This window comes from Vipera berus (genome assembly GCF_964194415.1).
Source record: "Vipera berus genome assembly, chromosome: 2".
Lineage (NCBI taxonomy): Eukaryota > Metazoa > Chordata > Lepidosauria > Squamata > Viperidae > Vipera > Vipera berus.
Window position 1 is genome coordinate 238,482,513 of NC_138203.1, and position 22,643 is coordinate 238,505,155.

The following is a 22,643-nucleotide window of genomic DNA, read 5'->3' on the forward strand; positions in this document are numbered from 1 at the left end:
CAATACTGGTTTATCTCATGCCAGAACAGCTGTCTGAGGCTTCTTTATTTATTGCCTTCATATAATCCATCCAATATTGAACTTGCTTACATTCTCTTTTGTCTTGCAAATAACAGTCAATTTTTTTTCCTTACTGCACTGAATCTTTTCAATTGCCAAAATGTACAGGTGATAAACACTGTGGATAGTTTGTGATTAGTAAGTGATTATCTTATGCACAAGATACAGATACTGCAAAAAAAGAAATATGAGTCTCCTAAATTATAAAATGTTGCACCATGTAATATATGTTATGTATTTATTCACAAGCATAGCATTATGTTTTATCGATCTTTAGTAAAGTAGAAAATTGCAGCACAGCCAATTTAGTGTTTTTTGGAAAAATGAAGAGGAAAGTGTTCATTGCTCAGCCATATGGAACTATATGAATAATCATCATGTTCATCTAAGTCAGGGGTGTCAAACTGCTGGCCTGCGGGCCAGACGCGTCATTGGGAAACTACGCCCACCCAATTGCCGGTAATGGTGAAAAAGCTCCGATAAGTTGTGTGACGTCACGTGACGTCGCTAGTTTGACATGTCTGATCTAAGTGAGAGAGCTTGTGTCAAACCAATGAGCTAGACACACTCAAGTGTACAAGAAGTACAATATAATCCACATGGCTGATATATTAAATATCCTATTACTATTTTGATGGGAATTGCAATTTTGGAAATAATTTGGTATTCTTCTTTCTTCATTTGGTGCTTCCCACGGCTGATAGTTGGAATCACCAGAAGGAAAGAATAACAGAATAAGAATAATAGAATAACAGAGTTGGAAGAGACCTAGGAGGTCATCTAGTCCAACCTCCTACTCAGGCAGGAAACCCTACACCATTTCAGACAAATGGTTGTCCAATCTCTTCTTAAACACCTCCAGTGTTGAAGCACCCAAAACTTCTGGAGGCAAGCCTTTCCACTGATTAATTGTTCTAAGTGTCAGGAAATTTCTCCGTAGTTCTAGGTTGGTTCTCTCCTTGAATGGTTTCCATTAAGAAAGAGAAGGGTATGAAATACCATCTCTATTATATGACAGTGTCACCTTATCTGCTGGATTAAATCTATATAGTTTTCTACACTGAACTAACTAGAAGTTGAAAAATGACCTTTTTCCAACCTGAGCCCTGAGGAGATGTGTTTCCAGTGTATGAGGGTTCCCAGATAATTTTCATTAAAGACAATAAAGATGTCACAGGCTACGGAGGCCTCAGACTAGGAAAGAAGATGCTTTCCAGTCTAAACTGTTCATATAGGACAGTTAGTCTTTTGTTTTAACTATCCTTTGTATGAAACTCCACAGTTGACTGAAAGGGCAGGTGTGCAAAGGTGGAAGAGGCTCCCTGATAAGAATTGTACTGAGCTAATTTTGCAGCAGGTTTCTGTCCCCAGCAGATAGCTCAAGACAGTAGGACTCCTGGCATGGACTTAGCAGCAAGATTGCTTTGGTGTGTTGAGATGTAGAGAGTAAGGAAGATGACTTTATTTATTAATTAAATTTATATCCTACTCATCTCTTACAACAGAGTAAAAACAAGGTAAAACTTTAAAATATTCAAATCATAAATTTTAAGGAAAGATCTGTAAGAAAAGTTTTAACTTTTCCTTTGGAGTTAGGTTCCTAGTCTGGTCTGCCTAGTGTGATTCTGAATGGAGAGCTTTCCTTTCCGAAAACTTGAGGCATTGAACTGGACAGTGCCAGTTAAATGTCTCAGATGAAATAAAATTGAGGCCAGGGCCGTTCAGCTTTGGCAACTTTAAGACCTGTGAACTTCCATTCCCAGAATTCCCCAGCCAGCCACGGTAGTTGGAGATTCTGGGAGCAGAAGTCCACAAGTCTTAAAGTTGCCAGTGTTAGACACCCCTGACTTAAGCATTTATATGATGACGTAAGTCACTTGCAAGGGTGGGCAGGACTGAATTTCACACTGGCATATATGACTTGATTTCTCTAGGCTGGGCCCAAGAATTGCAAGTGTTAAATGGCCTGCACAGATGTGAGAATGATATGTATAGCACTTTAAAAAAAAGAACCAAGAATTTCCCCTGATATATTAAACTAGACAATAATAAAAGAGAACAGAACCATCACATAATATTTTCCCAAAAAAAAGCAACAGATTTCAGGGGTGGAATATCTTGCTCTTAAGAAGCAGTTGGCTTACCCACAGTTTCCAGTTAACCACATTTTCCACTTATGTTTCTAAAAGAGGAGTACCATTTGCAGCCCTTGAACCCATCCATCCTCTGATGTGATCTTGTTTCTCCCAGCCCTTAGAAAAGTCTTGGTTTGTATCTCTCCAAAATCACACATTCTTTTATTCTGAGATGCTTTCCATTGAAAACCATACTGTTGGTGCTTAACACTCATATTTATTCTCTGATGAATATATATATTATCTAAATGCATACATTTTCTAGAGGTTTCTGGATCTATATTATTAATGCAGTCTTAACTGTGTGAATATTTAAATCAGTTACTTTATCAGCTTATTTAGAGCCAGTTTAATCTAGAGGTTTAAGTCCCACCTTAACCATGAAAGCCAGCTGGATGGCTTTGGGCCAGTCACTCTCTCTCAGCCTAACCCACCTCACAAGGTTATTGTTGTGGGGAAAATAGGAGGAGGAAGGAGCATTGAGTGTGTTGGGCCAGTACTGTTTTTGCAAGCATCCCACTGCAGCTATTAAGTCTAGGGTATTTGCTAGGTAAATTGTTCCAGCCCTTTCAGACTTAAGCGGGTTGTCAGGCCACAGGCCAGTCTTTCTTGGAAAAAGGAAAATGCCTGCAGTCTGGAGACAGATGAATCTGCAGGAAGGGAAGACCAATAGCTAAAAATAAAGATTGTCTTCAAGGGCAATGTAAGTTAGTGACTGACTGCCAAAAGGTAGTTGAATTTCTTCCATTCAGATCTGTGCCATATGGTCCTTGCATGGTTTTTTAGTTAGCAGAACTGAAAGACAGCAATGGTAAGATGGTAAGAAAGCCAGCTGGCACATCTCCCCTGGACTTCCTGTCGTAGTCATAATGCCCTTTTCCTACTTTCGACTAATTTGCTGGTTTCTCTACTGCGTGTAGAAGATTGCATTGTTTCACTGTACAAAATTCTGACTGGCCACGTCATAGTTCAGTCCCATAAATCCCTATGAGTTGCCCATTTGGAAGCTGAAGATGAAGTTGTGTTCTCCTACACAGCCTATACAGGGGAAGAGAAGGAAGTTCCACCCATATGTTTGTTTCTTGCTTCTATGGAATGTGCAGAAGGACCTCCCAAGGATGCCTCTGAACTTGAGCCATGGTGCAATTAGGGCTGGGCCAGATCCAAAAATAACAAGGGCCCCATCTCCGCCATGGCAACTGAAGAGCACTGTGGCAAAATGACACTTGACACTGTTTGCTGCATCTCCCAATTCTGTTTTTCTGTTTTTCTTTTTTTACAAATTTGTAATCACAGGCCAAGAATGTTGTGTTATGCCAGTTCCTTATTTCTAATTTTAAGCTGTTACTTTGTTCTATCATAGAATGCTACTTATCCCCTGCATAAATCCGGTAGGGGCTATAGAGGTTGGTTTATTTTACTCCTGTGGACATAGGACGTTGTGATTTCAGTGATTCAAAACATAATGGATAATGATGTAAAAAGGTGTATCTGTGAAAGAGAATATAGAAAGCTAAAAATCTGTAAATTGTGCCCCCTTCTCAGGAGCATCTGTCTAGGGCATGGGTGTCAAACTCGTCATGTGACATGTCACGACTTTTTTGCATTGCCGGAGCTAGGGTGGGCGTGGCCTCCATATGATGCAACCGGCCCACGGGCCAGCAGTTTGACACCCCTGCTGTAGGGCAATATTACTCCACCTCAGCATCTTTAAGCTGTGTGAATTCTGAGAGTTGAAGTCCACATGCCTTAAAGTTGCTGCAGTTGAGAAACATTGTTCTAAGATTTCTTTCTCATCCCCTCACTGTGATGCTGGAAAATGAACCTGGAACTTCTGCGTAGGAAACACACATCTAAACCTTCATACTTAATGATAGACTGGTTTGAGACACAATGGCCACGCCTTCCTTAACAACATTGGAGAAGACCATTTTCTCTCTTTCCATTGTGTGTTGATTGTTACATTCTAAAAGGCTAACTCGAGCTAAGGCATAAAAGTAAACCACTAACAAATGCAATTTTCCTCTTCAAAGCAACAGGAGCACTATAATAAGGAGGAAAAAGTATTTTGGATCACTCTTCAAGATCCCTGGGTAATTATTGACCAGAGCTATAATTTCTCCTTTTAAAGCAACTGTATAATTTTCAACATCTTTTTATATCTTGTGTAGACTCAACCAAAAGAGAAGGAGATGGCTGAATCCAGTAGCTGGAAAGATTAACATTTTGTACATGCTACCGATGGGACAACATTTTCATTTTGAACCTCTTTTGGACTTCCTTGGCTAGTCTAAAAAAAAGAAGAATTAGGGGAGACATAATAGCAGTATACGAGTATTTGAGGGGCTGCCACAAAGAAGAGGGGGTTGTGTTATTCACTAGAGCATCAGAGGGAAGGATGAGAAACAATGGTTGGAAACTGATCAAAGAGAGAAGCAACCTGGAATTAAGGAGAAACGTCCTGACAGTGAGGACAAACAACCAGAGGAACAGCTTACTCCCAGAAATCATGGGTGCTCCATCACTGGAGATTTTTAAAAAGAGGCTTAGACAGTCACTTGTCTGAGATGGTATAGGTTCTCCTGCTTGAGCAAGGGACTGGACTAGAAGACTTCCAAGGTCCCTTCCAGCTTCGCTTCGATTCTATTCTATTCTATTCTATTCTATTCTATTCTATTCTATTCTATTCTATTCTATTCTATTCTATTCTATTCTATTCTATTCTATTCTATTCTATTCTATTCTATTCTATTCTATTCTATTCTATTCTTTTCTATGGTCAGTGCTTTTAAATAACGTAGTAGATTCTGATGGCAGAATGAGGTAGCTGAAATTAGAATTTAGAACTTCAGTTTATTAAGCTGCCCCACATACCGTACTTAAAACTTTTCACAGAAGGTGGCATATCTCATTCCCTGAAATGACCTGTGAATAAAGTGGTGATTACAAACAGCAGATATATTTCCTGCCTCTATACTTCCAATTGTTGGATGAATTTAGATTTAATCATCTGTTCATTCCCTGGAAAGGAAAGATTCAGACGTGATTGACCCATGTTGTGCAATTCTCTTGGCCTATTTCCTTGCCTTTCTTATGCTTAGCTGGAAAGGAGAGAGGAAGTTTGAAATTTGGGTTAATAGGAAGAAAACGAGTACAGCTGTGACTAATTCTCTACTCAGAAGCAAACTTGGATTTGGATCTCTTGATCGGATAAAACCAATGCCAAATATAATATTGGAATCTTGTAGAAAAGTTAAAGGGTGACCAGATCCATCTATCTAAATGTGTTTAGAGTGCTGTGTCAAAAATGATAATAAGGGGAAAGATTAGAGAGGCATTTAATCAGGGGCTTGGATGCTGGGTGCTAAAGCTATCCCAAAATACCTGATTTCAGATAGTCAATAGGAACAAAGCTCTTTCTTAAATTCAGGCTTTCAAAGGTTACCAGAGAACATTCATTCTTTGTCCTTCACCCCATTCAGTCAGATTAATAACTCATCCAGCTGCTTCACATTGATTTTCTTCCTATTCTTGAAAGAGAATGATAGGAACCAACTGGCAGCCCATTTCAAGACCTTGGTTTAAAGTGATTATTGCTGTCCAATAGTTAGGGGATGATAACACTGCTGATTAATAGAATATTGCTTCAACCTGGGATAGTTTTCTTTTCCAAATATGGAAGGATTGATGGCAGGAGAGGTGAACAAGCAAAGCTGTTCATTGTTCATGAAAAAATATGAAAGAATCTAAAGCAGACATGTCAAACACAAGGCCCGGGGGCCAGATCCAGCCCGCGAAGTGGTTTCATGTGGCCCGCGAAGCCATCCTGGAAACAGTGAGGGAACGGCCCCCACTGCCTTGGCCCTGGCCCAGAGACCCTCCTTCTGCCAGAGACCCTCAGATCTGTCCCACTCCTGCCCAGGCCCCCATAGGTACCCTTGATGCGAACGATGTAGAGCTGGCCATGCCCACCCAGTAGGCCATATGCACTCTAGCCACGCCCACCCAGTAGGCCACGCCCACCCAGGCCACACCCACCCGGCCCCTTGAGGGCAACCACAATGCTGATACGGCCCTCAATGAAATTGAGTTTGACACCCCTGATCTAAAGCAATCTTTCCTATTGTATATTAGCAACTGTTAGTTGTTTTTATTAAACCTTTATTTCAATGGATTGTACTGGGAAAGGCATACCATATCTGCCCAATTCCATTCATTTTACAAAATTTGTTAGAAATTAACAGAGAATACATTTTAAAGGTACAAATGTAATAAATGGAATGTATTATACAGGTGCAAAATTCCTATGGATCAATGTCTATTTTAGATTAAGTGGAAAATCGTAATTGTTTCAGGTCAGCAAAACATTTATAAGGCAAGATGTTGCATAAAACAAGTTGTTTAGGGCAAAGGAGGGAAAGAAATTGAGGGACCCAGATTTGTTAAAACAGTAGAAATAGATTTTATTATTTAGTTATTGTATTTTTTAAATCCCATATTTATTATTTTAAAAGTAATTCAAGGTGGTGAACATACCTTCTTCATTTTCCCCACAATGACAACCCTGTGAGGTGGGTTAGGTTGAGAGAGACTGATTGCTCCAAGGTCACCCAGCTGACGTTCATAACTATGGCCGGACTAGAATTCACAGTCTGCTGGTTTCTAGGCCAGCATCTTCATTAAGTGCAGATGACTTGACTTCAAAATATTCAGCTCTCCTTCCCAAACCCCCTTCAACGTTTGGTAAATCATGCCAGTTGAAAAGTTCTAGAAATGTTGAAAGTATCCAAAGTCTTAACAAAATTTTGGTTAGGTTTGTTATACAAACATATGGATTATTATTGTTGTGCTTTTAGTGTTTGTTTATTTTTCAAGGGTTGTTGATTGCCCTCATTTCTATTCTTGTATATATGTAAAATGGATCTGAGCCATCACAGCAACATGTGTCTGTGTGATTTGTGTGGTTGATAGATGAGTAACATCTGTCTCATCAAGAGTGATTAAACTCATTTGAGGAGCCCTAGTTAGTGTGGCCAGTGGTGAATAATGTTAGGAATTGTGGATCAGTAACAGTTGGAGGATCACAAGTTCCCATCCATAGGTTAGGGAGAGACAGTGTATTGTGGAACATCTTGTTCCTGGATACAAAACATCATCACTCTCAGAACAGTGGTTTTCAAACTTAATAACAGACATAATAACAGAATAGCAGAGTTGGAAGGGACCTTGAAGGTCTTCTAGTCCAGCCCCCTGCTCAAGCAGGAAATGGTTCTCAGGCAAAATGGCTGTCCAATTTCTTATTAAAAACCTCCAGTGTTGGAGCACCCACAACTTCTGGAGGCAAGTTGTTCCACTGATTAATTGTTCCAACCAGTGCTTTTTTGTAAAAGAAAAAGGGGCCGGAACTCACACATGTCATACAACCTGCCTTGCCTACCCTACAAGGTTTCATCCAAAAAAGGTGCCAGAACTCCGTTCTGAGCGTTCTATGAGAAAAAAAGGCCTGGTTCCAACTGTCAGAAAATTTCTTCTTATTCTAGTTTGCTTCTTTCCTTTTAGTTAGTTTCCTTCCATTGCTTTTTGTCCTGCCTTCACGTGCTTTGGAGAATAGGTTGACTTCCTCTTCTTTGTGGCTGCCCCTTAGAAATTGGCTGGGGAATTAATTAAACTAGACATACCCAATTCCACCAACTGTTCCTTATATGTTCTAGCCTCCAGTCCCCTAATCATCTTTGTTGCTCTTCTCTGTACTCTTTCTAGAGTCTCAACATCTTTTTTACATCGTGGTGACCAAAACTGCATGCAGTATTCCAAGTGTGGCCTTACCAAAGCATTGTAAAGTGGTATTAATACTTCACCTGATCTTGATTCTATCCCTCTGTTAATGCAGCCTAGCACTGTGTTGCAGAAGAAAACTACTGTTCTAGATTTAGACCTATTAAAATGATTGAAAGACAATGCTTGTCTCTGTTGGCAATTGATCCAGATCAAACTCCCCCTATATTTTATATTAAATACTGATTATATGGAGTATGAGAAAAGAATAATTTGTGAAATGGGTACAAGTGTTTTGTTCAGGTTAGTTCTCAATACTGAAATGTGCAATCTGTGGTTACTGATAGATGTGGTCCTTCAACCCATATGAATGGCCATAGATGGCTGGAAATGATAGGTATTGAGGTTGGAAATAGATGCCTTCATCCCCTCATGGTCTGGAAAAAAGAGGACTTGCCTGGAGAGCTGGAATTTCAATGGAAAAACCTAAGTTTTGTTTTGTTAAACTCATTTCATTGTAAAATTGGGCTTGATGTTTGAAATGAGATTGTATGAGCAGAACAGAGGTAAGGATCCTCCTAGAAGCAGTCCTGCTTCTTCAATAACATTTTTTTTTTCTTGGACTTAACAGCTGTGACTTTGCTAAACCCCTCCAACTATGTCTGATAGCACTCGTTGCTTCATAAAGTTGGATGATTTTCAGCTAGGATATTTACGTCTTGGGAAACCTGTAGTGATGGAAAATCCGGCTGTACTGATGATTGTGATCTCAATATTTATGGCCAGAACATCTATATTTCTGAATATGGGAAGAAGAAAGTGTGTGCATTGCATTTGGTCTCCAAAGTGCTTTTAGTGTGCACCTCCCTAATGCCCTTTTCCAATATGGTATGAAATGTCCTAAGGTTTAGAGCAGCAGTCCCCAATCTTTTTGGCACCAGAGACTGGTTTCATGGAAGACAATTTTGGGGGTGGGGGTGGGGAGGAGCTTATAACCTAGATCCCTTGCATGTGCAGTTTACAGTAGGGTTCATGCTCCTATAAGAATCTAATGCCTGATAATCTGAGGTGGAGCTGAGGTGGTGATGCTAGCGCTGGGGAATGGCTGCAAATACAGACAAAGCTTTGCGCACCTCAAGCTGTGTGGCCTGGTTCATAACATGCCATGGACCAGGATCGGTCCATGGACCAGGGGTTGGGGACAACTGCCTTTGTATAGAGACCATTTGCAGTTATAGAAAGAGCCTTGGTGGAGCAGTGGGCTAATGCCTCCTTAAGTAACACCAGCTGCCTGCAATTAGTGCAGGTTCGCATCCCACCAGGCTCAAGGTTGACTCAGCCTTCCATCCTTCCGAGGTAGGTAAAATGAGGACCCAGATTGTTGGGGGCAATAAGCTGACTTTGTAATAATGCCGCTTGGGGTGTGTGAAAGCCCTAATAAGCAGGCATATACATAGAATGAAGGCTACTGCTAAGTTTGTAAAGCCGCCCTGAGTCTTCGGAGAAGGGCGGGATATAAATGGAATTAAAATAAAAATAAAAAATAACGGTGATAAAGTAACTTTATAGCCAATCCTCACATTTATAATCTTTTTGCAAGTCTGTAAAGCAAAGAGCAGCTTTGTAAGATGAGGGGCCTGGGGGTTAAGCCCTTTGAAAAATGGCTAAAGGAACTGGGTATGTTTTGCTGAGAAGTCTGAGGGGAGGGAAAAGAGCAGTCTTCCAACATTTGAAGGCTGTCCCAGGGGAGAGGGTGTTGGTTTATTTTCCATAAAGAGGTAGGCAAGAAGCGATGGCTGAGAGTTCACCCAGAGGGAGATGCAACCTGGAAATAAGGAGACACTTCCTCGTGTTGACAACTATCAAGCAGTGGAACAGCTTGCCTCACAGATATGTGGGTGCTCCATTGTTGGATGTGTTCAAGAAAAGATGGGACAACCATTGGTCCGTGATGATATGGAGACTCCTGCCTTGGACTGAGATTGGACTAAAAGACCTCCAAGGTCTCTTCCAACTCTATGATTTTTAAGATCATAAGCACAGTTGCAATTTCACTTATCAACCACTTTCCTTAATGATCAAGACTTATCAACCACTTTCCTTAATGATCAAGCTGCTTGTGGTCTCTAAATAAGAACTTCATATATTCTGCAAATATTTTCATAGGTACAATTTTCAAGATGAGCTGCTGCCATCCTGTACTTATTAAACTGATTTCTCGTTTAAGTGAAGAATCTTGCATATGTGTGTTAAATTTTGTTCTGTTAGTTTCAACTAATTTTTCTAAAGAAGATTATTTTCGATGCACACGCTGTACATTTCAGCTGTCTACAAATTGGATAGGTATTCTTCACTTCTTCATCTCTCATTAAAAATGGATGTAATGACTCTTCCAGTCATGATGTTGATAATGGCTAGAAAAGGCATAGAGGAAGGGAGAATACCTTTGGGCAGAGCTAGTGAGATAAAGAGTAAGTTCTTCGTCTGGAATTGGAAATTCCCCAGTCAGATCCTTCGTCTATGTCCATTAGAACTTTACCAAAATGCTTTTACTTGCGTCTTGGTAACAGTAATTTTGTGGGCAAGAATAGCAGTTGCTTGCAATACCCCACTTCCTTCTTCACTACAGTACAGCCAAATGGGGAAGAGGCCTGTTTAGACCACTCAAATTCATTTCCTGTAAGTTCATTGCATCAGCTCCTCTTTGCTTTTTCCTTTAGCAGCAGCCTGCCTTGTGAACAGCTTCGTTGCTTGCCCCAACTAACGGTTTCTGCTGAAGGAGCTTGCTTCATCAGCTCTTCTCTGACATGCAAGGAGGAGAGTAGGCTAACTGTTTGGTTTATGTGGTTAAGTTCATTTTCTGATGACCTCTGACTCTGGTGAAAGCACTTACGACCAGCTTAACAGCTACACAATAGTTAGAAAGTTGCTTTTTCCAGGTGCCCATCAACAGTCTATATAGATAGGGTTTATCAAATTTTGAGATTTACCTTCCTTGAGTATATCATCTCTTTCTACATCACAGAAATGATGCCAACAGAGGCAGCAGCTCTGGACAGCAGTTATGAATAGATACAGGAAAGCCAGTTCTGTTCTAATATGTTGTTATTAGGACCATTACCCCTGAGTTGCAAAAACCTGGATGGGTAGCAAATTAGATCTTGGCTTTCATTTAGCAATCATCTTTTGCAGCCTAGATCTAGTGGTTCTATCATTATCATGATACTCATGAGGAAAGGGACCACAGATGCTATAATAGAAAACAGGTATCAATATGTTTGTGGTAAGAAACTAAAACTAACACATTTTTTTAGTGAGAAACCCTTTCCTCATAGCAATTATAGTAGTAATCCTTGAAATCTTTTTGGTGGAGCTGCCTTGACCACAGCAGGTCCGAAACTTCAAAGTGGGACACAAAGGAGTCAGATGGTTTCTTATGGTTTGAACAGACTCTCAGCAAGACATTGCACAAGAACATCAGTTAGTTGTAAGAACTGATGCAATGCATTGGGCAATTATTACTGGAAGCTGCCACTTATTGAATCTTAAGCACGAAAAATTTCAGCACACATACATTTTTGAGATATCCCTGCCTTAAAAGAGAATAGCAAGAGTAAAGAAAAGGCAGCAGAGGAAACTCTGAATTGTTCGGCATGGATCCTGTAGAGAAGTTGTGCTGAACTCATTCAGAAAGTGTTATACTTCAGTTGAAAAAGAAATAACAGTGTTAAGAAAAATATTTCAAAAAGGAAACTATTAGTTAATACCACCATCCTCTGATCCACATGACTTTTCAGGCTGTTGGTTTGACTTATTTATCAAAGGAGTTTGTGAATATGGTTTTTTTATATATATAGAGGAACAAACAGCCACTACCACATGCTTCTCCCAGAAGAAGGAAGCTGAAGCCACCAGCCTGATGATGACGGATGGGATTCCGTCGAAACGTTGCTCCTACACCTTTAGTTCTATGCGGGGGAAAAACCCGAATGACCAAAGATCCACATACAAACACCCGCGAAAACCTCAGAAAACATACATATACACATACATACATACACACACACACACACACACACACACATATATATATATATATATATATATATATATATATATATATATATATATATATATATATATATATATATATATATATATATATATATATATATATATATATGTTAAATGCTTGTTAACTATTTAGATTACCTTGCTAGGCCCCAAACATGGGACAAATCTTTATTTCCTGTTTCAGCCTAACCGAAGGCCATCGACAGGCAGTAGTCACAACACTGACAGCTCATATTTGTAAAAATATATATATAAGCTTTTTATTAATTCTTTTTTCTTTACATACATATGTTAATTTTTCAACCAGCGTGCGGTCTGGGTTCGAAGGTGCTAATACATAATCAAATCCTACTCTTTGGTTCTCTCCTCTAGCCATTTGTAGAATAATTTCCAGCTTTGATAGTATTCTGTTTCTGCTTTATCTTTCAATCTCATAGTTAGTCTGTCCATCTTAGCGCATTCCAGTATTTTTTTAATTACTTCTTCCTCTGGTGGTATTCCTTCATTTTTCCAGTATTGTGCGAAGATTATTCTTGCTGCCATTGTAATATGTAGAACCAAATATAAACTTTGCTTATTAATCTTTTCTGGTGTTATACCTAATAGAAAAAATTCAGGATTAAATACTGCATGTTCTCCCAATATTTTTTCTAACCAAGCATGTATTTTTCTCCAATAAGCCTTTGCTTTATCACACGTCCACCAGATATGATAGTACGTGCCTGAATTATGTTTACATTTCCAACATCTATCTGACATATTTTTAAACATTTTTGCTAATCTTGCTGGTGGCAGGTGCCATCTATAAAACATTTTATATAAATTTTCTTTATACGCAGTTGACATCAGTTTATAATTTCTCTCCCATAATTTTTGCCATTTTTCTAATTCTATATTATAACCAAAGTTTTTCGCCCACCTTGTCATTGTCTCTTTAGTTTGTTCACTTTCCATCTCTAAAATTAACAAAAATTATACATTTTCTTAATTAGTTTCTCATCAGAGGTTAACAATATCTTATCAAATACAGTTTGTTCTTTATAAAACCCATACAGTTTCACATCTTTTTCTTATCTATTTTGTATTTGTAACTGTACCCACCGTGACATGTTGATACCCTGATTTTCCAGCTCTTGTTTCGATTTTAATGTCCCATCAGTATTTAAAATATCTCTATATGCCCAAATTTTTTCAAAATCTACCAAATGTGGATGTGAAAAAGCTTCCGCCGTTAATAACCACCCTGGAATTTTTACATATATTTTAGTTTTGATTTTTTCTCTTATTGTTATCAAAGGATTTCTAATATAGTGATTTTGGAAATACTTATGAATTTTTTTTTCCTGTACCACAAAAAAGCGTGCCACCCCAAGTGTAAGTCACGTCCCTCCAAATATTACAACCTTTTATTCCTAAGAGTTATCCGTTCTTTCACCCATGTTAATACTGATGCTTGATAATACAAAACCCACTCAGGTAGTCCAAAACCTCCATTTTCCTTAGCATCTTGCAATGTTTTCATCTTTATTCTAGCTTTCTTTCCTTGCCAAACAAACTTCAAAATTAATGAATTTAATTCTTGGAAGAATTTTTTCTCAGGTTTTATTGGAATTGTTTGAAATAAAAATAAGATCTTAGGCAATATATTCATTTTGACTGTAGCAATTCTTCCTAATAGTGACAATTGTAAGTTGTTCCTCTTTTCCAAATCTAGCTTTATTTGTTTCAATAGCCTTATATAATTGTCTTCTTTTATTGTTGAGCATTTGGCTGATAAATATATACCCAAATATTTAACCTTTTTCACTATCTGTACCTGGATGTGATTTAGAAAAGGAAGCATACAAACTCAATGTCCTTTTCAAAGGCACCAATCACATTTTGAGCAAGGGGGCCATTCCTTCATCTCCCAGGGTTCTGTGCCTGCCAGAGAAACAACTGTTTGGAACACTTGGGGATGATCTCAAGTCTTCTCCTTGTCCAGAGAAAAATAATTGAACAACCAGACTACTCGCCTCTTCATTCTGCCTTGATCATTCTGCTCTCCTTTTCATAGAACTGTCTGCAGTCCACCATTTCTTTCTCCTCCTAGAGTCAAGTGGGGCTCATGCAGCTCTTCAGTAAATGATTAAGTAAATAAAAGTTGAAGAATAAAAATATGCAAATTTAGAAAAAACATAACTATTCCTGGACTCCTGGAAAGCAATGGTGAACTGAAGACTTTATTTTTAGCAGAGTTGATGACTGTAGTGGAAAATGGAGCTGGTGAGTGAATTAGATCCCCAGAGTCCTCTCCAGATGAAGAAGAGGACTTAGGATCACCCAGAATGTTCCTTGCAGATGCTGTCTCTGATGAGACCAGCTGCTTCTAGCAGATTTTAGAGTTCTGGCAGCAAGAATAGTCAGTTTTGCCCAAGCCATAGTTTCTTTGAGTTTCATTACACTGGGTGATTTTTCTTCAACCTGCAGCAAAAGAAGCTTTATGTAAGTTTAAAACTTAAAGAAAAACCTTTTATTTGAAAATAAGCAATAAAAGTTTATTAGAATGTTGATTTTGGAAAGCTTTTAAATGGCATAAGGGACCAGATGGACTGGAAGTAAGATTTGAAAAACACAAGGAATAGTTCCTGTAGTTTGTTTAAAATCTTACTAAAATGTATGAAAATGTTGAGTTTAAGTGTAAAAAAATCTCCCTGGGAAAATGTGCTGAATGAAAGAAAAACATGATAACAGCAGACCTTGAAGGCTGGTTACCAGAGGCAACCAGAAAAATTAAAGATTATAATTAAAGGAGAAGGCCACTAATATAGAATGGAAAAAAATATTTTAACTCTGGAAGAATTCAAAGATATTTGCAAACAATGTACCCAGAACTTTCTCTTTAGAGAATCATATAATAATAATTTTTGCTAAAAATGGAAAATACAAAGAGAAAATTATTACTGAAAAAAAAGCAAAACCTAAACTATTCTTTATAATTAGTTTTGGGAGAGAAACAGGGCAGAGAACGAGTGAGACAATCCTATTATTAGATCAACTGAAACTCACTTATAGGCACACAACTTAACCAAATGCTCTTTGAGAATTTTCCCACTTTGGTGCTATTTTGTCTTTCTTCCTCTTATCTTTTTTCCTAATACTTCTTTGAGGAGGAAGACAGAACAATCACAAAAGGCAGATGATGTTGTTTAGATATTTGGGAAAGTTCCATCATGAGGACAGGGTGGTTGTTCAACAGTAGTCTTAATTTAAAGAATGCTGTTCCCATCCTTACTTTTTGTATTCCTTCTCTAAGTATGACCAAACTTGTACTTTCCATGAAATAGAAAAACTTTGCCACATATCTTTAAAGTCTCTTCTCCCCCCACCACCCCCATTTTTTCTTTTCCAGCTGCAGAAGACAGGATATTGAGGATTAGCTGGCACAGGAAATCAGGTCGAAGTCCACTTCAGACTCTTTACAAGGATGACCAGGTAAATGGACTTCAAAAAGCAAAGTGGTTGTAATTGAAGAAAGAGAACAGGCTATTTATTTATTTATTAAATGTACATGCCACCCATCTTGGCAATGAATGTGACACTCAGCGGCTTTCAGTGCAATGAAATATAAATATAAAATGCAAGTATAAATATGATGTTATCCGTTTCGCTGTGTCTGACTCTTAGAGATTCTATGGGCCAGGTCTCTCCACATCACCCAAACTTCTTTGAGTTGTTCTGTGCTCTGGCTGATGTCAGCTTTGATGGTGAATGATAAATAGAGAGACAATTAATAGCTGAAGAAAACTGTTTGCATGCAGAGAATGTGACCTTCCTCCCCACCTCAGCAATTGCTATAAAGTTGTGCAGATTGTCCTGTGAATTGGAGATTTGGACCCTGCCCACAGCTTTAACATACAAATATTTTATTTGTAAAGTTTTTTCAGAGCCAAATAGGGTACGTTTTCTCCACCTAATTTGGAAATACAGGATAATCCCTGTGAGTGAAAGTAAGCCCCTTGTCCCTGAATTCCTCATGTCCTTTTCCTTACCCTTTTGGCTATGCAGAAAATAATCAGGAGGCACACAAAAAATAGCGTGGAGGCCAAGTTGCTAATCCAGTCAGTACCTTTTGAGAACTGGCATATAATAAGAAGGGATGTCAACATCTCTTTTAATACCTGCCAAACCATCTATTATATTGCTAAGTGATGTTGATAACCTAGTCCTAGAATGAGTTGAGTTTTCTGGAATGCCAATTTTTTGTTTTAGAAATTGAATCATTCCAGATCCATTCTACTTGTCATTTTTTTTACAAACCAAAATTGGGGGATACTGACTCTCTTTGTCTCAGAAATAAGAGCTGGTTATAACTGAGAACTGAGAAAATGACTAAATGAACACCCACAGAGAGGAGTAATATATCCAGAATAACAAACATGCCCACATATATAAAGAATATTGCAAATGCAAATGTTTACTTAATTTGCCAACTTTAAGAGGTTTACTTTAGAACTGTGAACTCAACCCTAAAAAAATTGTCCTGCTAGGCATCTTAAAAATCTACTGGATACTGCGGCCGCCTACAAACAGAAAAGCATATTGTGCCTCCTGAAATTCTCCAGAGGCTCCTACTATGAAGTGCTTGTGGGTCTCGGAGATCTATCGGTAGTTTGAATTCTGCCTAATAGGATTTCATCATAAAAGTTGGGAATCCTGGCCTGAGGTAAAACAAAGGATGGCATCAGTGAATAACAATCTGCAACACCTTGTATAGATCTTCAGGTTCACTAAACAATGGTGAATACAAATAGAACTTCAAATAAACTTTTTGTGCAATAGCATAACAGGTGGATAGTACTTGGGTGGCAGACTGCCGGGTGCTTCTAGGGCAGTGAGCTATATTGGGGAGCAGGAAAAAAAAATCACCTGGAAGAAAAAGAGAGCAAACCACTTTCATATGCTGCCAAGAAAACTACGTGGACCTCTCTGTGAAGTAACTTGAAAAGCAGAAATATCTCATATTCAGTGTCTAAAAAATGATAAAATATGGGGAATGAAGGAATAATAAAAACAATACGATCCTATGACACTTCCAAGAATGAAATACATAATCCTGAGGTAATGTAGGAAAAGGATTAGGTAAAATAATCCCTGTGACACCTCTCTGAATATCTGCCCATTTTCCTACCTTGCCTGCCTTCCTTTTTAAGACTCTTTTAATGAGAACTTATGATTTGAATAGGCGGGTTGCAAAGCAGTAAACCAAACTTTAGTATAATCTTTACTTCCAGCAGTGCTGTTGAAATGTCTTCAGGTTTCTATGAAAAAATAAAATGGCGGATAACCGTATCTCAATTCTTTGGTTATAAGTGTGTCCATCTGCTTTCGGGGGGGAGTGGAGGGGGAAGGAATATTCTAGAGAATTGGGGGTTGGGCTGGCAGGCAAATCTTACCTGTTTGCCTTCTAGTGAAAAACTTTTGTAATTGGCTTCAGCCATTGTCTTATAAAAAGAATGTGCCCCACCACCAAAAGTCATTGATCGAGAGGGTACATATCACATGTGCTCTGCATCCTAAATGTGCCCACCCGCCCCTGGCCTAAGCATGTGTGCATCCAAAGAAGTGTATTTATGAAGTTTATGGCATACTAAATGTGCTCATCTGTCTCTCTTTATGAATATAACAGCTTGCTGAAAGGAGAGCTTTATATATATTTAGTCAAACTGCAAATAAGCACCTTGTTTTAACTACGTATAATTAGGAGGAAGGAAAAAGGTTTTGCCCCTATAAACAGATGCTGCTTTATGCTTTTATAAGGAAAGTTCAAAAGATATCCAAAGTCCATACATGAATAGTATCTTTCCTAGAACCAAAATGTTGCAAAAGGCCCTAGAAGTTTCAGGGATTTTTCTGAACTTTTCCTTAGGTGAAGTGCTATAAAATGTCAGATAGACAGGGAATAATTTTTTTTAAAAAAAGAAGTCCACCATTAGCTAGAAGTTACAGGAAATCAAGAATAAATTCCAAGAAAGAAAGGTATTTCCTGATTTTGTCATGTGTCATACCTTCAGGAGCCAAGCTGAAATCCCTGGTGACCTGAGGCACCCTTTTCTCCTAGGAAAGGTCTCCAATTATGGGAAGAAATGAAACTTGGAATAGCCAAGGGCAAATCATGAAGATAGACCTACATTTACAGTATTTTGGTTCAAGAGTATTTTGCTCCGGCTAAGAGCACTCAGCTGGGCATTTGGTGTAGCCCTTGATGCCCCTCCATACTAAACTAATGCATTTTAACATTGTTCATATCAATCGTTCCGTATCACTAAAACAAAATCAGAGATGATCGGGGGGAAAGGAAAGAGACAATGGAGTCCTTCATTCAGAGGATATACCATTGTTATTCGGAAACCTTGAAAGAGCTGATGACAAATAGTATGGGAGTATTTCCATTCGGAATCCACATTTTGATGGATAGGTAAATTTTGGATTTATACCCCCCCTGCCTCAGTGCAGACAGATACATTCAATTGAAATATCCATCATAGAAGCAATTAAGTTCAAAATAAAATGGAACATGTTTAGACCCTTACCTTTCCCCCTCACTGCTGCTGCTCCTTAACAGCATTTCTAAGACTGAAAATGAGACACACTATAGGAAAATTGGTTAAGTAATCTGCTCTCTAAACTGGTCCTTCCCAGTCTGATGACCTAGAGTCTGTGGGCTCCAAATCTCAGATTTCGACTTTCTAGTTGGGAATTCTGAGGTTACAGTCACGTGCCACCTGAAAGAAAGCCCCCCAGGTTTACCCAGTTTTTACCTTCTGCTAACCTTTAATTCCTCACTATTAAAGGGTAAGAGCACCATTTTAAGGAGCAATTATAACCCATGTTACGACTACTGATGAATCTTAAAGGTGTCCAAAGATATCAGTTCCTGTGTATAGGTATTGGCAGCATGTAGGGGAGAGTATTATTGGGATCTTACGAAAAAAGCTTGGCACATAGCATGAAGTGACTCCTGTTCCTCTTTATGTCCTTGTCTTATGTCTCCTCAGCTTGAGCAATCTTCCCTGCAGGCAACTCACCGGCACAGGAGGGAGCTGCTGAGCAGTATGTGCCATCGTTATACCCGCAAGCGACGCCTCCTAACTCCAGATGACTTGCGGCACCTGGTGGTGGACGATGTTCATGAGCTGCTCTACTGCTATGTCCCCAAGGTGGCTTGCACTAATTGGAAGAGGGTCTTGATGGTCTTGACAGGGCAGGGCAAGTACCAGGACCCCCTGGAAATCCCAGCACATGAAGCTCACGTACCTGCCAACCTTCACACTCTCTCTGAGTACAGCACTCCTGAGATCAACTACCGCTTGCGCAACTACCTCAAGTTCATCTTTGTACGGGAGCCTCTGGAACGGCTGGTCTCAGCCTACCGGAACAAATTCACCCGTAACTACAACACGGCATTCCATAAACGCTACGGGACCAAGATAATCCGGCGGCACCGTCAGGACCCTAGCAGCGAGGCCCTGGAAAGTGGCCATGATGTGCGTTTTGAGGAGTTTGTGTACTATCTGTTGGATCCAAAGACCCAGCGTGAGGAGCCTTTCAACGAGCATTGGGAGCGAGTGCACTCCCTTTGCCATCCATGCATTCTCCACTATGATATCATTGGCAAGTATGAGACCTTGACTGATGATGCCAACTATATCTTGCAGTTGGTTGGGGCTGATGCAGGCATCAAGTTCCCCTCCTCTTCTAAGATCATCAGAACCAACAACAACCTGACTGCAAAGTTCTTCAAGAATATCAGCCCCTTCTACCAAAGAAGATTATTTAATTTATACAAGATGGATTACTTGCTCTTCAATTACACCATCCCTTCTTATTTACATCTACGATGAGGCTGGTGATAGGCCCTTTCCTCATCGTTTCTGCTGTCAATCAACAGACATGGATATGAGATGCTTACAGTTCTACCTATGCCTGTTTTTTGTTTATGTTTGATCAGCACAAAGACTTCTCTCCGTATTTTGTTCCTGTTTCAGTAGACAGAATCTACGATGGTTTGTATATCCTTCCTCCTGTTCTTAACCAAACAGCATTTGTTTCTAGGAAGCACTGGAACTATGTCCTTTTGTCAGGAGGTGGGAGAATCTGTGTGGAAGTAGGAGACATAATAAAATGTGCATGCATTTAATGTGTTCAGTTATAATCCCCTCACACCTCTCTCCTCCACACTGATGGAGTAAAGGGGAATATGAGCCAGAAGTATCTAATTGCAAACAGAGGCAGAATTGTCTATTAGATAAGAGTCTTCTGTGTCTCCCCCTTGTACCATCCTTGCAGCTGGTGTTTCAGAGAACTGTATTTTCTTGGAAACACCCCCCACCCCCTGCATTTTCCCATCAAGTTCTGCTGCCATGCAGATTCCATCAATTTGCACTGGAGTGACGCTTAGTGGATTGCCCACTTGTCTGTGCAGATTTGTCTGTGTGAGAAGATCTTGACCAAAAGAAATATTTAATTATTTGCCTTGGCCTTTTTTTCATGTGAATATGTTTTGGGTATGTGCAAAAATTGTGGTGGTGTCCTGTTTTATGTAGGCCTAATCAAACTATGCTCCAGAATAAAGCTCTTCAGTTTAATTAGTGGACCCTCATTCAGATGGGAGAAATGAACTCCCTTAGAACTGTATTTTTTGTAGGTGATACCAAAGACACTGGGAGGTCAGCGGACTTTGGGCAGTGTCCACTTGACTAGAATTCTTATATATGAAACTGGATTGATCTCAGAGAGAGTTTTAAGAAGAGAACCGATTGTTCTTCTGGAACAGGCATTCCCCAGATATGTTTGACCAAAACCTGTCTTCTCTTACCAATATGACAGCTCTCATGGGTGATAATGGGAATCTGGCACATTTGGAGAGTACTGAGTTGTGAAAGCTGAACAGAGCATTGATCAGAGGTTCTGCTGTGCCTTTAAACAGTATCCCCCAGAAGACACATCTTGGGTTAATCATTAACAGTGCCTTTTTTGTAGAGCATTGCTATATTGTCTCAGTCATGTTTTCTGTCTAAAATAGCTGTCTCCTTTTTCTAAGTGGGAGCATCTGTTTTACTGTAGAAATCAGGGTATGGCTTCGGAGGCAGAGATTGCATGTGGAATTAGGCTGTACAGAGAGAAACAAAAATTTAACTGGTAAAATTGGAGGGTTTTACTTGAAGCAACAATCCTAGAAGACCACATTTAATTCAGTCCACCTGGACAGCTTTGCTTAAGTTGGCATTTTTGTCTCCACATGGTTACATTTCTGTGTATACCAAAATATATGCCCTCATTTATGTAAATTGGTTGGAAGTGGAGTTATTGTACAACAGCATCACCCAACCTAGTGCTGTCTGGATGTGTTGGCTTTTAACACCCATAAGTCCCACTAAGCATGTTCAGACTGTCTGGGAATCGGGGGTATTCAAATCTAATAGAGATTCTGTCTGAATAATTTGATTTATGCCATACGCTACCGAATGTACTTGTTTGCATGAAGTATATAGGGCATACATATTAAAGACATGATTTGGTTCTGCTGATTCCTGCTGTATGAATGTGGCATTTCCACCCCATAGTTACTTGCTTTTAGTAGGAGAGAATGAATTCCCAAGAGAGGATTGAATAGTTCAGAGTTTGAATTAGTCAGTTCACCTGTGCAGCGCCCCAGTATCACTCCAAGCTTTAATTTTAGGTAGCTTAGATTCTGACCATAGCTTTTTCTTACGATGAGACATTTGGCAATAAGATTGAATGTTCTTATGGATGGAATGAAGTGACAGGAGGGCAACTTTTCAAAGTTACCCAAGGTACTTTGTGATTAATTCAGAATTCAAATTCAAATTCAAATCTGTCTCCAATTGTCAGCTTTGCAAAATAGGCCAGACTAGAAGCACCCTCAGATGAACTAACCCTAACATTATTGTAAGATTACATTAACAGAATCTTGTAAGACTGAAAATACCTCTCTCCCCCATCTTTATAATCCAAGGAGGGTCCCTTCTGAGATGTTTGCCTCACACTCATTCCTTCTGCTGATTCAGCTGTCTCTTATCTAACTGTTGCCTAGTCTGCTGCTCTTTCTCCTGTCTCCAGAGTCATTCATGCACACCATTGCACCAAGTTTGCAATCTCTGGGATATGTAGCTAGCTTATTAGCTGGGAATTCTGCATGTTTGATCCCAGCATATAGGAAAGGTGCCAGCTTGGGAAGGGTGTTATTTACTTTGCAAGTATGTAATTACTATACACTAACGTGTAACCAGTGATGCTGTCTGCTCTTTGGTTTGCAATTTTCCCATTGCTTGCTGTGAGAATTAATTAATTACATTTAAAATACCAATGAATTAGAAATCCATATTATTTAAAAATTGAACTAGGCAACTGTAGTAATCTCCTCAAAAGATTGTCTAAAAGCATCAGAAATAAAACTTAAATGTGTGCCAATATACAAAATTCAGTGATCAGTGAAATATGAGAAGAAAACTTGGTTACCTAGTGATTAAACTTACTTTTAAAAATAAACATAGCTAGGACTATTATGTTATTTAGATGAAAATTCCATTGGCATAT

The 22,643-nt window shown here is 39.1% G+C and overlaps 1 protein-coding gene across 1 annotated transcript in view; it reads left to right on the forward strand.

Annotated features, from left to right (window-relative positions):
- CHST13 (carbohydrate sulfotransferase 13) overlaps nt 1–22,059 on the forward strand; it is a 48,921-nt gene extending 26,862 nt beyond the window's left edge. Inside the window, exons 2-3 of the mRNA XM_081316339.1 lie at nt 15,436–15,518; nt 19,082–22,059. Coding sequence (XP_081172465.1) covers nt 15,436–15,518; nt 19,082–19,927 — 929 coding nt within the window. The 3' untranslated portion in view covers nt 19,928–22,059. The remainder of the gene's footprint in view (nt 1–15,435; nt 15,519–19,081) is intronic.
- Nucleotides 22,060–22,643: the final 584 nt, after the last annotated feature.